The sequence below is a fragment of the Aulonocara stuartgranti genome, assembly GCF_965226115.1.
Source record: "Aulonocara stuartgranti genome assembly, chromosome: 3".
NCBI lineage: Eukaryota > Metazoa > Chordata > Actinopteri > Cichliformes > Cichlidae > Aulonocara > Aulonocara stuartgranti.
The window spans coordinates 63187041-63201278 of NC_138941.1; the positions used below are offsets into that span (position 1 = coordinate 63187041).

General features: G+C 38.6%; 1 protein-coding gene across 2 annotated transcripts; it reads left to right on the top strand.

Annotated features, from left to right (window-relative positions):
• The first annotated feature begins 569 nt into the window (after positions 1 to 569).
• LOC309695544 (V-set and immunoglobulin domain-containing protein 1-like) lies at positions 570 to 8765 on the top strand. Of its 2 annotated transcripts, none has more exons than XR_014273173.1 (3): positions 570 to 897; positions 5352 to 5716; positions 5972 to 8765. XR_014273173.1 is itself a non-coding variant. In XM_082516260.1 (3 exons), exons 1-3 carry the CDS (start codon positions 831 to 833, stop codon positions 6128 to 6130), a joined length of 606 nt encoding a protein of 201 aa, XP_082372386.1. In that variant the 5' UTR covers positions 571 to 830; the 3' UTR covers positions 6131 to 8765. The 2 variants fall into 2 exon arrangements, 1 of the variants encoding a protein (XP_082372386.1); XM_082516260.1 differs by having other exon boundaries at positions 571 to 897; positions 5352 to 5708; positions 5949 to 8765.
• The last annotated feature ends 5473 nt before the right edge of the window (positions 8766 to 14238 follow it).

Sequence of the window (14238 nt, forward strand, 5' to 3'; positions counted from 1 at the left end):
TTCAAAGATATTAGGTTACAGCTTATCGATTTAGTGATATAGTATTTGGAAGGTTCAAATAAATACAGGCCCCCCTTTTTATTTACATTCTGGTCCAGTGTGATCTACGTATAAAAATGTCACAAATGACTAAACAGAAAGGTTTCTCGGTTTCCCAGCTGGCCGCCCTATTCTGTTTAAGTCATCAGAGGGCAGCAAAATACAAGGGGAAGAAAAACGTATGGGCTCCTGTGCTATTGTTACTTTAAAACCTGTGATGTAGCTTAAAAGCACACTATGCTGCCTTTATAGGTTTTAAACATGTCGACGGGTTAAAGATGGTTAATAAAATTTTACTTTGACATATTCTACGCAGCAGTGTTGGTGCAGACTATACACACCCCCACCGCAGAACAGACAGCAGAAAACGTAAACAGCCTCTCTGATTGGTGGATTCAAATTTAGCAGTTATGTAAGCGAATACATTTACTATCAACAACAGATATGTCTGTATAACATTAGGCTACTGGTTGGTCATTAAATAACATGTACAACTAAATTCAGTGATCTGCGAGTAAGAAAAACTATCATCGAAATGAAGTAGAGCAACAGAAGTAGCAAAACATTTGAATCGCAATGTGATCACGTGATTTACAGGAACGGGTGCAGCTCAGCAAACCTCCTCGAAATAGCACTCAACGTCCACACGCACACGCGCGCGCCCAATCGCAGGATCTACAGTTCAGCCGCTTTTCGGTGGCTTACAACTGAAGTTTAATCAAACTTATTATTAAACTTCAATTGTTTGCTGTGATGGTCGTTATCACACTCACACAGCTGAACAACATGAAATGAGAGCGAACATGGTGCCCTTCCTGGTTTTGCTGTTTCTCTGTCAACGGATTTCTGCCACCGAAGGTACGGAAGTATTAGGTTAATGTATGTTATATGTGCCGTAAACTGTGACACATCTTTTTTGGTACTGTTCTTTTACACAGAGATTCTGGAAGGAATTTAGCAGGTTTGTTATTGTCCATATTTTAAGGGAGTTTTCTTTACGATGGGAAAATGTTTTATTCTGTTTCTTTAAGTTCCCAAAGAAGTATGATAAATGTTTTTTTATGATAAATTTGTTAATACTTTTAGCTAAATTTTTTATCCATAAATGTAAGTTTACTAACAAAACACCATATTTCTGTCATTATTTTAAGGATGTGGAAATGTACATACATTCAATATCAGACTCCACCAACAAAAATATGGAACGCCAGGACTGCCATAATGAATTAATTAAATACACCATTAAATAATTAATTAAATGTGGCAATAATTAATTAAAAAAGGAATTAATTAATTAAATAAATAGTTATGACACATGTAATTAATTAATTGTTGACACATTTAATTAATTATTTATGTATTTCACATTTTAATTAATTATTGACACATTTAATTAATTATTTATGTATTTCACATTTTAATTAATTATTGACACATTTCATTAATTATTTAATGATATATTTATTTATTTCATTTTGGCAGTCCTGGTGCCTGGCTCTTATCATGAAATAATTTTATCTGTCAGCCTCACCCATCAAACTCAGGGGGCGGGGTCAACGCTGCCCATGCAGCTTCTCTAACATTTGATTGGTTGCCGTGCAAAGTAAGTCAAAACAGGTCGATCCTAGATAATCGATTGCTTGTGTAGACTTGGGGCAGCCAGGTATCCCAGAATGCAGATCAAATCACAGGCAGCAATGGTGGTGGTGTAGTTTTTCTGTCACCAGCTACACTTTTAACAGTGTTTTAGCCGCGAATGTCGCGACGTATGTCTGGTCAGGTTGTCAACATAGAACATGTTTGCAAAAGTGCTCAGATGTTTTCAGAGATTTCACTAGCTCTGCTAACAATTAGCATGCAGAGTGCACCGAGGGGGTACGTTAACCGGTTTGTTTACATATTCCACTCTCCGTGTTCCACATGTTGCATTCGCAGATTCTCATTTTCACCGAACGATCGTCTCTTTCCGCCTGGTCTTGTGTCTCTGTGCTTCTGTAACATAAAGAACGAGCTGACATTTTTCTCACGAAACCAGCGATCAGCTCAACAGACCCTCAGTTTACCTGCATGCATCCTCCTCCTCATCTGTCAGCTGTTTAACACCTGCTGCTAATTCAAGAAACACGCCTACGTTACCTGGTGATAGTCACAGTTTAACTGGGCAGCCGGTGCTCGATATAAAGCAATGTCAGCGCATTTTTCTGCACAAGATAAGGAAATATAGTGTTTTCCCCGAGCGCAGAGCTGCTGGAGCTCGTTTCCTTACAGAGCACTTTATAGGCGAACAGCTTTATCAGCGGCTGATGTCCAATCACCGGCACACAGCTTTCAAACCTCAGCTGAGTTTTAGCTCTCAGTGGTTAAACGCTGGACTTCATTCACTCAGGTTCTGTCTGTCGGGTCACGTTTACTTCGCTGTTTTATTTACAACTGAGCAAATCGGTTTGGCTGAGGTGAAAGTTACGTTTCATAACTGCATAGTTTCACAGACGTTTAATGGTTCACTGGCACATGTGTTAGACTGAACTATCATCTAAATATCATCTGTTTTTAATAGTTATTCAACTGTATTCTAAGCACCAGCTGTCTGTTAGAATGTGATTTTTTTTCTCTCTCTGTTGGCAGAGGTATAAAAATGCGCAGGAAAATCTGACGTGCATGGCAAACTTCACCGACGATATTTAGGGAGGAATAAACACACATCAAACATAAATGAACCATTTGCCTGTCTCCATAATTGAGAGCATTTTCTCTTCTTATGTCAACACTCTCTCTCTTTTTTTTTTTTTTTTTCGCTTTTTCGGTCATGTTATGTTTACCTGTCAAAGGCTTGTTACAAACTATGAAACACATCGTGCAGACTTCTGGATGTTAGAAGAAAACTAATACTGCTCATGAAGGAGACTACAGGCAGGAAGGTGTCCTTTAAAACTAAACATGTTAATAGGACCTCCCTATTTATATCATAGTTTATGATATAGCACGTGTATTTCAGTAATAGCCTGCTGATTTCAGTGTAGTGGTGAACAGTCGCACAGCTCACGTAGGCATTATCTGTGATACTCCTTAACTATAATTTATCCAAGTTAACTTCAGTTAACCATTCAGACAGTTCTTTTGCAATGAAAAACATAAACACAGCTGTTAACATTATAGCTGCTTATGCAGTAACCATGGTAACCACGGACTGAGCGGCTGGATCGACGGAGGTCAGACAACAATTTTACATGTATGATCTTAAAACAGGACACAGCCACTATACGTGCTGGCCTCATATCAAATGTGAAGGCAGACTGAGTCTATGTTTGACGTTTTTTATATCTAATCTTCCTTTTCAAACATTTAAACAGCAGCGAGTCTGCAGCTGAGGGAATACAAACTCAAATTGTCGGAACAGGTTTGCTCGTTTCTTGGATTCATTTGGTGATTTATTAAATTTATAACTGTTATTCTAATCTGCTGCTGAGTCTCTTACACTTTTCTTTATGCTGTATATTTTCACGTCTCTGGAATAGTTGGCAGTTAGATAGTCAGCTGGGAAACTTTGTGTTAACTCATGGAGCTGAGGATATCGTGGATATGCTGACCTCGCTGCGTGGTGTACAGAGCGAGGTCAGCATGATTAATATTCACAATAAAAATATTAGCCGAACATCATGAAGTCTGTATGTGTTTCATAGTGTCGAACAACCTTTGTACAGTTAAAGCCAGCAGTTACTACATGACGGAAACACCAACGTTATCTCTTTTATGCGTTTATACACAGGTCACGCTGATTACTGAACAAAAACCCAAAGATCAGATGTTAAACAGATTTATTTGCTCTCTCTCCTCCTTAAACATGTTTTTAATGTTAGTTATAATTCAGAATTGGCGACTGAAACACGTAGGACACATAAGAACATCAGGAAATAAAACATCGATAAATATAACCTCAGTAAAAGAAGTCAGCGGGGGTTACTACAGCTGTGTACCGGGGCCTGCGCTTTGTCGGTGGGATTGCTTGCGAGGCGAGCAGGTCTATCCCACGCTTTGCCGTGAGACTGGGCAGACATCTCCGAAATCATCGAAGCACTTTTGCAAAGAGGCTGTATCTTGACAAACCGACCAGACACATGAAGATTAAACCACTACATTCTCGGCTAAAAAAATATTAAAACGGTATTTGGTAACACACAAACAGGGTTTTTCAAAGTTCAGTTCTGTTAGCTTCCACATGCTGGTTGTTGTGTGCTAGAAACAATGGCCACCGGGCCAAAGCAATGGTTTTGACTCGATCAGCGTTAACCCCGCCCCCTGAGTTTGATGGGTGAGGCTGACAGATAAAATTATTTCATGATGAGAGCCAGGCTCCAGGACTGCCAAAATGAAATAAATAAATATATCATTAAATAATTAATTAAATGTGTCAATAATTAATTAAAATGTGAAATACATAAATAATTAATTAAATGTGTCAATAATTAATTAATTAAATGTGTCAATAATTAATTAAAATGTGAAATACATAAATAATTAATTAAATGTGTCAATAATTAATTAATTACATGCGTCATAACTATTTAATTAATTAATTAATTCCAATTTTAATTAATTATTGCCACATTTAATTAATTATTTAATGGTGTATTTAATTAATTCATTATGGCAGTCCTGGCGTTCCATACAAAAAGGCTCTCAAAACAATATATGTATGTGAATTTTTGCGTGTATTCTTATAATTGTTACCTTTTTCTTTTACCCCTGGCTTTGTGTGTTCATGTTCTGTTGTTTTGTATACTTCATCTGTTCGTTATGTGTGCGAGATCTCGCAAAACAAACTCGGGATCTCGCAAAAGTTTTAGCCGCATTCTTCGGACGCCGGCTCGAAGCCGACCGGGAGGTCAAGGCACGATGTGCCGGGAAAGCGGTGTTCCTCCCGGCTGTAGTAGGTCTCGACCTCCCGTTAGCTTCGAGCTAATGTACGATTCATCCACCTGTTATTTATCAGGTTCGCGGGGAGTTGGTTCCCAAACTTATTTTGGTATGTGCTTTTTTTCACGTCATGCTATGCGCCACGTGATTGTTTACATGAGATGAATTGCAGAATGTAAGAATCATGTGCCTTAACTTGCCTCTTCCAAGCACCAGTTAAGTCGCCTATAGTCTGTTTATTTAGAGAATGTGACGTTATTCAGTGCTCCTCCCAAAGACCGTTGAGGCTGTTTGTGTCACTCCACAGAGCTTAGTGGTTCCTCTGGAAGCAGGTAGCTCTGATTGGCTGCTGTTGAAATAATAGCCTTTAACCTCTTCTGGGTTGTTTCCGCTTTCAGATCTGAAAATTATCACAGCTGAGTCTGGACAAAAGAGCGTCACTCTGACATGTCGAGCTCCAAACAACAGCAAGAACCTGATAGGTGTGGAGTGGAATAGAGCTGACCTGAAAGAAGAATATGTCCTCTTGTATCGGGATGAGCAGTTTGTCCCAGATTACCAGCATCCATCTTTTAAGAACCGGGTGGATCTGAATGACACACAGATGAAGGATGGAGACGTGTCTCTGATTCTCAAGGATGTGATTACTGCCGATGATGGGATATACGTGTGTCGTGTCCTCATCCCAGGAACAAAGCGCAGAAAGAGAACTGCTGAAACTGTCAGGAGCATCAGACTGAGTGTTGTTCCTCCAGGTGAGTGAGTAGAGTTGAGTGTGTGTGTGTGATCAGAGGTGAAGCTGCTTCCTGGTTGTTGATGTTTGTTTCTAAAGATGTTGTTGATGAGACTTTGTAGAAAGCAGCTGGTCTGAGTGATGTGATCAGAGTGCAGTAGATAATGTCTGACAGCAGTTTGAAGAGGAAATGGATTCTGTTCTGTTCTTCACTCATCACCTACCTGACAGCTGACACCTCACACCTGTTTCTCACCTGCAGGTCAGACAGGAGGACACACAGAGGATGGAGGGAAGGAGGATGGAGGGAAGGAGGATGGATCTGTTGGATTAATCGTTGGTCTGTCTGTTGCTGCTGTCGTCATTGTTGCCACTCTTGCTGGTTTTTTGATCTACAGAAAAAAAAAGAGTCAGAGTCCATACCAGCTTCCAGCTGAGCTGTAGTCTATTTGAAATGTTTCAAAGCTTTTTTTACATCTTAACTGTGAGTCTTCTGTTGCTGTTCCAAAGCTTCAGTGGAGACATGGAAATATGACCTAGCTCCCGAATCTGGGCCCTGCACTATGAAGTGCGTTCAATTAACACCAGGGTACCTTTTCGTCATCTGCATTAATTTACGCTAACATTGGCAATGAGGATGACCAGGTTCACATGAACGGGGTAGCATGGGCGATATCTCACCATCGCATTGATCATTGTAGCCGATTGGCTGATTTCAACATTTTTTTGTTTTGTTTTCTAAACTATTAAAAAAATATGAAGAGGTAACACATAAAACAGAAAAGTAGCACTGCTGCAAACAAGGCAGAGAAGGAGTTGAAAAGCAGTGCATTTCATTAGATTTCATTTTTAGTTTTAAAAGTGCTTTGTATGTGTAAGCTTGAACAGTATTGGTCAGTAAGACTGACCCTTAAAGGCAGGAAGTAAAGACAGGAAAATGGTGAGTGTGTGTGAGCAAGTGGGAGAAGATGTAGTTTTAGTACTAGCAGGCATTGTAAAGCCCAGAAGTACAAAATGTTTGCAGGCAGAAGGTTAGAATAATTTTTTTTGATTACATTAAAAAAAAAAAAAGCTGCATCGAAGAATCTGTATATATTGCTGATGCTCATTGCGGAAACACAGACTTGTGAAACCTTCTATCCACTTGCACAGGTCAGAGGGATCCTCCAGGAATGATGATGGTAATTTCTGAAGACTTATTGGTCAGAAGCCAGTGATTTCATCCCTGCTGATCTCCAATCTGGATCTTAACCTGATCCGCAGGTATGAAATCACTGCTTTCTGAGCAATCAATTCTCTATGAAATAACATCACCGTTCCTGGAGGACCCCTCTAATCTCTGCACTGGTACTAGGAGAAATTTATCTAGCGTTTGTTTTTCTGATGAGCATCAGTAATAAATACAGATTTTTAGATGCAGCTATTCATTTTGTCCCCCCAGATTAACGATGTACCAGTAAGACGTGAACCATTTTTTTAGTATAGAAAAAAAAACAGGTTTAATCATAAAGTTACCTGGATAGCACAAAATTCCGCTTCTGCTATGTAGAATAAAGCACTTCATGAACTTTTACCATCTACCTAATCATCCTCATCTGACAAACAAACAGCAGAGGTGATAAAAAATGAAAATGGATTTTGGATCCATGAATTTAAGCATTTCCATACTATTGGTGCAATAAGGGTGTGTTAGGCAAAAAATGAAATGAAAAATAAATAAATATAATAAAAACTTATAGAAATTAGATATAAATAAAAAAAAAACAGTAAAATATATCAACATAATCATGCATCAGCCTGAACGATGCAATTCATCACTTTGTGTGAGGAGCTGAAAATCCACTAGAGATCTACAGATGTGATGTTTGAATCAGAGAGTTGTCTGATAGTGATCCAGAAACCTGGATCTGTCACACTGAGTCAATTAGAATACAATAGCCCTTTGTTGTCATTGTACAATTAAATTGTAAGTGTTCCACGCCAACTGGGAATAAAATATAAATGCTAATAGGAAGGAATAAATTACAAACAAGAGAAATATACATTAAACAATTATTTTCTTTTCAATATGAATGCCATGTTTGAAGCTAAAGCAGGTTTCTCAGCTAAACGTACTATACATACAACGTATACTATATATACAACGTTCTGACTCGTTGACATTCTTGACATTATTTAGCAGTGGCTCACAGTTATTCATAGGTTTAACAATGTTATCTCCCGCTGTCTCAAAAGTTAACACATACCAACTATGCTTATGAAGAAAACCAATTAAAAACCATAAAAATAATAAATATTAAAAAGTAACATGTATTGAAATTAAAACTAAAATAAATTAAAAACAATAACCCAAAGTACTGAGATCCCTTTGAGATATGGGATAGGCTCCACGTGCTCTTTCTTTCTTTCTTTTTTTATGGTTGTTCATATATTTCATGTTCATTGGCTGTCTTTGTAGATGTTATCTTGGATAATGGAGAAGATTAGCAAAAGTGCATCCTGATTTAAAAAAAAAAAAATCCAATATCCATCTTCCTTCTTCCACTTGTCCAAGTCAGTGTTGCTCAGGGGTTGGAGTTTTCCAAGGTGTGATATGGATAGGTACTATGCTTGTACCTATATTTTGGTTCATTGGCTGTCTCTGTAGATGTTATCATAAATAATGGAGGAGATTAGCAATCTTTTTTTTTTTTTCTTTTTTTAAATCAGTCTTCTTCCAACCCTCTCTCAGGGTTGTGAGGGAGGGGGCCTGGAGCCTATCCCAGCTGTCATAGGGCAGGAGGCTCAAATGCACATTGTTTCAGTAACAGTGCACCACTGTTTAAAGAAAATAACATTGGCTTAAACCAAATAAGGATGAAGCAAGGACTTTTGGCAGACAATGAAGGATTTGTGAACAACTGCTACAGCCTTAAAATTTAATGAAGCTCGTTCCAGATTTGTTTAAAATATAAATTTCCCCCATTAAGACTGAATAGGATTAATGTAAAACGAATAAAGTATCCTGCTTATTTTTGACTTCTATCCTGCAAAAGAAAACCTAAATAAATAAATAAATAAATAATAATATAACACAGTTCCTGATGTTTGTTGTCTGTTTTCCTGCTTTGGTTCTTTACTCTAGAAGTGAATTTGACATGTTCAACATGTTCATGCGGGTCTAAGAGAAGCTGCAGCACTAAAGGTTTAAAGATAATTGATCGCGCCTCTCCCTGAGCCTGATTCTGCTGGAGGTTTCTTAATGTTAAAAGGGAGTTTTTTCTTCCCACTGTTGGATAGAGGATAGAGGAGGGACGTTTACCATACTGTAACTTTGAAAGTATTTGTTCCTGTCATTCAGGGAAGTAAAATTTTCTGTAATCAATAAAGGGGGAAATCTGCTGTTGCTGTTAAAGGAACTTTAGTCATATTAGTGCTATAACAGCAGCTACTCAGAGACTGAAACCCCAGAGCAGACGCAGCACACAGATCTCTGATAAAACTGGCCGTGAGAGTGGAAACTTTGAATGTCAAACGTGCAAAGTTTCCGCTCTCATGTTTCCTCTGGTGGCTCTGTGAAGTCATACCAAAAACACCAAATGAGTTTAACTGAAGCTGTTTGAGAGTCAGGGGACTTCACTGGTTATTGTCAGTTATTATGAAATAAAACTCCAAGAGAGGGAAAAAGAAAGTTATGCAGTAAGTTTTGTTTCACAAGAATCGAGAGAGAGCGAGAGAGAAGACCACGCCCACTAGCAGTTTGTTTATCAGTGGAAAGTTTTCACAATTTGTCCTGGTATTTTACTCGTTCGAGGCATCTTAATGATATAAAGATCACTGTCCATGAATCAGATGGATAAACAGGTTTTTCTCTGTTTAATATGCAGATAAAAGTGAGTCACTTAAAACAAATGACCTCATTACAAATGAACCAGCTGGAGCTTTGGGGCCCTCTGGAGGTCTGAATTAAACACAGAGGCTGCTCTTATGAACACGACACGTATCTATTCATGGACTTCTAATATTTATGTTATGTCTTTAATAATATTTATAAACCAGAGTGTTGACTGACAAGTGGAGTGTTTGAATGTGTGTATGAAATATCAAGAAGCATTAATCAGCGCTGACTCACACATACACCCTGTCTTATCATAACCTGAATTCGGTTCAGCCCTTCCGTGGAAACGTATAACCTTCATTTGTATGTTTGTCCCTAACAGTCGGAGCAAATATAGAAAAACAGCTTTAAACACGTTCCTGGATTCATCTACAGCAGAGCTGAAGCTGGCTGAGCTGTTACTGGAATTCAAAGAACTGAGAAACACGTGTCCTGCACATGTTACTGTTAATCTGGATAATTTTCATTGATATAATTGGTGTGACTGCTTATAATATTTAGTGTCTGCTGGCTCTTTGCAGAGGGCACAGCAGAAGAAGCCCATTTTCTGTTTAATATTCACTGATTGTTTAACTTCTCTGATGTTTATTGATCCACTGTAATGTAGATTGTTTGCTCTCTATCAGCTCATATTTACAATTTTTATCATTTTCGGTTTTTTCCCTCTCATTAAAGGTCAGAGGTCACAGTGAACACCTTCATGTGTTATTGGTCGGACAGAATCTCCTGTGCTGCCACCTGCTGGTGATGAACTGTCAGAGGGCTTCATACACCAATCACTATAAGCATGTTATTCAGTTATAACCTTAATGACATAAACTACACACACACACACAAAACAGAAAAACAAAAACAAAAAAACCTACATGAATATGAAAGGGGTCTGAAAGATGTCAAGGACTTTTTTTTTACTACTGAATGGAAACTTATTACTATTCACATCGTGTGAACAGAATCTGAAGCTCAGTGATATATTTTGTTCATGTTTGACCTGTTTGTGTATTATAAGTATTTCATTTTGTTTCAACATCATGCATTTTTCTCCTCTAATAACAGGATCAGACGAGTTACTGAAAAGCTGTTGTACTCTAAGCCAACAATGGGAAACAGATGTATCTTTCTTTTTCAACAATGGGTTTTCTATGACCTTCTATGATGTATTTTGTCTCCGTGATACTGCAGGCTGACTCAGAGGTGACGTGAACTCATACGTTTGATGTCTCACATATTTGCTTCAGGTGATGCTGCCTCAGTAACTAAGTAGACTCAATAACACGTCCAAGAAGAACAAGATTTCTTTAAGCTTATCAGAAAAAGGATATGAGCAGAGATCTCGCTGAAACACACCTCAGGTGACCAGCAGAGGGAGAGAAATCCACTGAACAGGTGAGCATGCATATTTAAAGAAACAAAAGAAACCTGATGTCAGACTGAGATGCATCTGTTACTCTGACGCTGAGTTCTGGACTCACACTAAGGCTACGTTCACACTGCAGGTCTTAATGCTCAATTCCGATTTTTTGATCAAATCTGATTTTTTTGTCTGCTTGTTCACACTACAAATAAAATGCGACAGCAAAGGTGCTCTAGTGTGAACGCTCAAAGCGGCCCGCATGCGCAAAAGAAGACGTCACACACAACACGCTCTGTTTAGACCCAGAACAAACAATAATGTTTGACTGATGGGCCTTAATATAAAGACTTCGGACTTCACGTTTCCCACTTTTGTGCTTTAAGTTTTGTTATTTACATAATAATGTAAATAACCTAATAATGATCCTTATCGCTGTTTTAGAGGAGCGCTGCTTCAAAGGATAGTTGCAGATTTCTGTCAGAATCTGCAGATTATACAGTACATAAAATATACGTGAAAATAAAATGTTCACGTTTCCCCAACGTTGTCTTCCCAACAGTTTCACTAACATCTACACTTATTGGCCAGGAAGCGTTCGCGATGTCTTCTCCGGAGCTGATAATTGGCGTCTGTCTTGTGTCAGTGATGTAAAAGACGGATTTAATGCGACATGACCGTTCAAACAGCAGTCGCTTTCTAAAACATCGGATATGTATCGGATTCAGGACCACATATGAAAGTGACCCAGATCGGATGTGAAAATATCGGATTTGTGCCGTTCACACTGTCATAGCATGATCGGATATGGGTCGCATAGGGTCAAAAAAATTGGATTTGATGCGCTTTCGCCTGCAGTGTGAACGTAGCCAAAGACAAAAAGATTGCATCATATCTGGATGTGTGCTGAATCATCAGGAATAATAACATGCCAGAAAACTGAAGAATACCTGAGGGCCTCATTCTAGCTCACCTGGTCCCTTTACCTGAGTAACATCCCCCATAAACTGATGTAAAATGGTAAGATTGGTGCATAAAGATTCATCGTCTGACCCTCTGCTGAATGGGTCTCTCACAATGCTCAAACACAGAGCCTCCTTTCATGAACCGGGTTCTTATTTTGGACCAAGCTGCACAGAAGCGACATTTGACTTTTTTTCCCCTCTAAAAACATGATCATTGATCGATTAGGAATTACCTGAGTGTGAATGGGAGACATATCACATGACTTATTTATACTCAGTTTGTGTGATTATTTTTGTTAACTGATGATTTGTAAAATTATTGAAATTACTTTTTGATGAAAGTGTTAGTAATGACTGGTTGAAAGTAAGAATGTCATATTCATATTGTCATATTTTTCTACTCCTGTATGTGGATTCATCGTAAAGAATTTGAAGACGACACTCAGTTGAGCAGCAAATATAGGCTTCCTCACATCTCACAGGAGGATGAGGTGCATTTTGTTTTATGTATTTAATGTTCTAGTTTAATTTAGTTTACAGTACACCTGTTTAACTTGCTGATGTAAAGCACATTACTCCATCTACAGTTCAGATGCTGTGTGGTTGTGCCAGCTGCAGGCTGAAATCTGAGATTTATTGGATTTAGGTTTGGACATTTTTTTCATTTCTTAGGCAGTGAAGAAGGGGCAAAGGGCAATAATGTTCACCATGAACTGAAATAAATCAGCACAAATAGTTACATAAAAATTCAGTGTTGAACTCTGTTTGATGTGTCTACAACTGTAAAAACCAACCTCTGTCCATTAAGCAGCTTCTCTTATTATCATGAAAAGTAAACATGTTTTAGAGAAAATTCACTTTCTCTACATGTGTGTCACTGTCCACGTTGTGTGCATTGCACATTTGCACTTTCTGTGAACTTTTATTTTGTGGTAAAAACAAACAAACAAACAGATGAATGCTGCACTTTGTGTGCAGTTTCTTTTCATCATTACTCCCTCTGAAACAGCAAACAGCTATGACCCTGCGAGACCGCTGAAGGTGATGCAACATCTGTCTATGTGCTAGAAAAACAACCCAGTATGTGTGGAGTAGGTCGAGCTGGATAACATGCAGTGACTGTTTTCAAAGACAATCTCTGCAGGCATGGACGTGCACGCTTAGGTCCGTTGACATTGCCTTAGGGGAGAGTCTCTGATTGGCTGAAGCTGCATGACTGTTTGCAATGATTGGCCAACTGAAAAAAAAAATCCACCACACCCTCAACTGTACATTCAAGTCATTTATTTCAGTGCAACTGTAAAACTGCAAACACACACACAGCATGTAATTAAATAACTAACATATGCTGCACAGAGGTGCAGGATGTATTTTACAGCAGAGCTTGATCCTATGCTGATACATTTTAAACAGTCAGCAGTTTGTTAAGTTCACAGGCAAAAAATAATAGAATATAATTTTATTTTTATATTTCAATATCACAATAATCTTCCAATTTAGAACTACAAGTTAAAAAAGACCTAACATAAATAAAATACACTTCAGCTAAATACTTCTAATTTATTTTCCAAAACCACGCTGAGCCGCAGTACAAGGACTAAAGAGCCGCATGCGGCTCCGGAGCCGCAGATTGCCGACCCCTGGTTTAGACTGACTCACATAAAAAGTCCCGAGTGTCACCTTTCCTTTTTCAAACATGTCACGACTATTGACATTTGAAGTGCACAGAAAAGAGGCTGATTGGCTCATTACAAGAAAGCTAAGAAATGATTGGACCAGACTGCTGACAACACAAAGGCGTTTCACAGCGCGGGAAAGGATTGTTAGTGTTTGCCTAACACACAGTGGTTGTCCTGGTTTCCTCCCCTCACCTTCAATTGTTCACAGCAGAAGGTTGTCGCTCCCCAAACCTGATTCTAAGATTTCTTTCTGCTAAAAGGGAGTTCCTACCAACTGTCACCAAGTGCATGATGTTATTATTGTTATTGCAGGGTCTTTATAGGGTCTGTATAAATAAAATTGAATTGAACTGTATAAGGTGTCACCTGGTTCTATTTATTGTCTTAAGGTCAAATACTCCCAGCAGTCTCATGTATCAGAGAGTCTGCTGTTTTCTGTTGTTATGGAAATTTTTAACAATAACCTGCAACACACCCAGTGAGCTTGATTTGATGTGGGTTTAATAAACACATTGCAATGTGGAGAGAGCATCCCAGTGAAACACCAGGACCATCTCTGAATTGTGGCCACCGCCCTTACATCTTATATACAGACACACAGACAAAGAACATTTCTCAAACTCTTACATGTTGGCCCCTCTCATGGGGTGGGGTGGGGGGCTATACCTCCTCCCTCACAG

Coding starts and splice junctions, on each gene's coding strand:
- LOC309695544 (XM_082516260.1), top strand. CDS start 831: ATGAGAGCGAACATGGTGCCCTTCCTGGTTTTGCTGTTTCTCTGTCAA. Junction 898..5,351: donor ACGGATTTCTGCCACCGAAG/GTACGGAAGTAT, acceptor TTCCGCTTTCAG/ATCTGAAAATTATCACAGCT. Junction 5,709..5,948: donor ACTGAGTGTTGTTCCTCCAG/GTGAGTGAGTAG, acceptor TCTCACCTGCAG/GTCAGACAGGAGGACACACA.